This window comes from Haliaeetus leucocephalus, unplaced genomic scaffold (genome assembly GCF_000737465.1).
Source record: "Haliaeetus leucocephalus isolate CR32 unplaced genomic scaffold, Haliaeetus_leucocephalus-4.0 Scaffold92, whole genome shotgun sequence".
In the NCBI taxonomy this organism is placed as follows: Eukaryota; Metazoa; Chordata; class Aves; order Accipitriformes; family Accipitridae; genus Haliaeetus; species Haliaeetus leucocephalus.
Genome location: NW_010972528.1, coordinates 8,916,774 through 8,917,048, shown reverse-complemented (window position 1 = coordinate 8,917,048; position 275 = coordinate 8,916,774). Strand labels below are relative to the sequence as shown.

General features: G+C 77.1%; 1 protein-coding gene across 3 annotated transcripts in view; it reads right to left on the bottom strand.

The window, feature by feature from the left end:
• DNAJA2 (DnaJ (Hsp40) homolog, subfamily A, member 2) overlaps window positions 1-244 on the bottom strand; it is a 47,026-nt gene extending 46,782 nt beyond the window's left edge. For all 3 annotated transcript variants that reach the window (XM_010585053.1, XM_010585054.1, XM_010585052.1), the window contains exon 1: window positions 44-244. In XM_010585053.1, coding sequence (XP_010583355.1) covers window positions 44-121 — 78 coding nt within the window. In that variant the 5' untranslated portion in view covers window positions 122-244. The remainder of the gene's footprint in view (window positions 1-43) is intronic.
• Between the last annotated feature and the right edge of the window lie 31 nt (window positions 245-275).

Genomic DNA, 275 nt, shown 5'->3' with positions numbered 1-275 from the left:
CGGTCTTCCCCGGGCGCCGGCCGCCGCCGCCCCTGCCCCGCACCTTCTTGAGCTCGTTGTCGGAGGCCCCGGGCGGCACCCCCAGGATGTCGTAGAGCTTCGTGTCGGCCACGTTCGCCATGGCGGCAGCGGGCGGCGGGCGCAGGCCGGAACGGGGCGAGGGGCGGCGAGGACGAGACCGGGAGCAGGACGAAAGCCGCCGCAACGTCACGCGCAGACACCCGCGTCACCACGCCGCGACGCGGGAGGAGCCCGCCCGCCCCCTCGCCCTTCGG